The sequence below is a fragment of the Atta colombica genome, unplaced genomic scaffold (assembly GCF_001594045.1).
Source record: "Atta colombica isolate Treedump-2 unplaced genomic scaffold, Acol1.0 scaffold261, whole genome shotgun sequence".
NCBI classification, from domain to species: domain Eukaryota; kingdom Metazoa; phylum Arthropoda; class Insecta; order Hymenoptera; family Formicidae; genus Atta; species Atta colombica.
Window position 1 is genome coordinate 148,094 of NW_017259361.1, and position 568 is coordinate 148,661.

General features: G+C 30.3%; 1 protein-coding gene across 3 annotated transcripts in view; it reads right to left on the reverse strand.

The window, feature by feature from the left end:
• LOC108689263 (brahma-associated protein of 60 kDa) overlaps window positions 1–568 on the reverse strand; it is a 3,962-nt gene that overhangs the window by 2,925 nt on the left and 469 nt on the right. For all 3 annotated transcript variants that reach the window (XM_018195975.1, XM_018195973.1, XM_018195974.1), the window contains exon 2: window positions 130–256. In XM_018195975.1, coding sequence (XP_018051464.1) covers window positions 130–243 — 114 coding nt within the window. In that variant the 5' untranslated portion in view covers window positions 244–256. The remainder of the gene's footprint in view (window positions 1–129; window positions 257–568) is intronic.

The window sequence follows — 568 nt, forward strand, 5'->3', positions numbered from 1 at the left end:
ATCAAATCCCAAATGACTTAGCCACTGTCATCCAAGGATTAAATAAAAACACAAAAAAATCAATTTCATATCTGAATATTACAGTTAATATTATATTATTATGCATCAAAATTTAAAAAATATATTTACTGGAAAATTTGGCCCAGAGTACTGGCGCAAATTTGGTGGTACCGAGGATTGTGGATATCGCTGAGGTGGTGGTCCATTACTTCCTGCATTTGGCACAGGAAATCTTTGTGCCATCTTTTCTAGCACTCTTTAAAAAGAAATATAAGCAATCTTTATATCTTAGAACTACAATTATATGATTATTAAATTGCATGAATATATAATAAATACAAAACACACACGCGCGTGTGCATTCCATTAACATAATTAGGCATTCCATTCACACATGTATGCAGAAACTAGTTTGTGGAATTAAAACATAATAACTCGACAATTACAACTGATACTCAAGGCATAGACATAACATAACCTAATATAAATAGAAAATTCATTTCCATTTGCTACAATAAGTCTATTCGTGCTGTTTGTATTTAAAAAATTCAGCATCTTTGTTTTTATT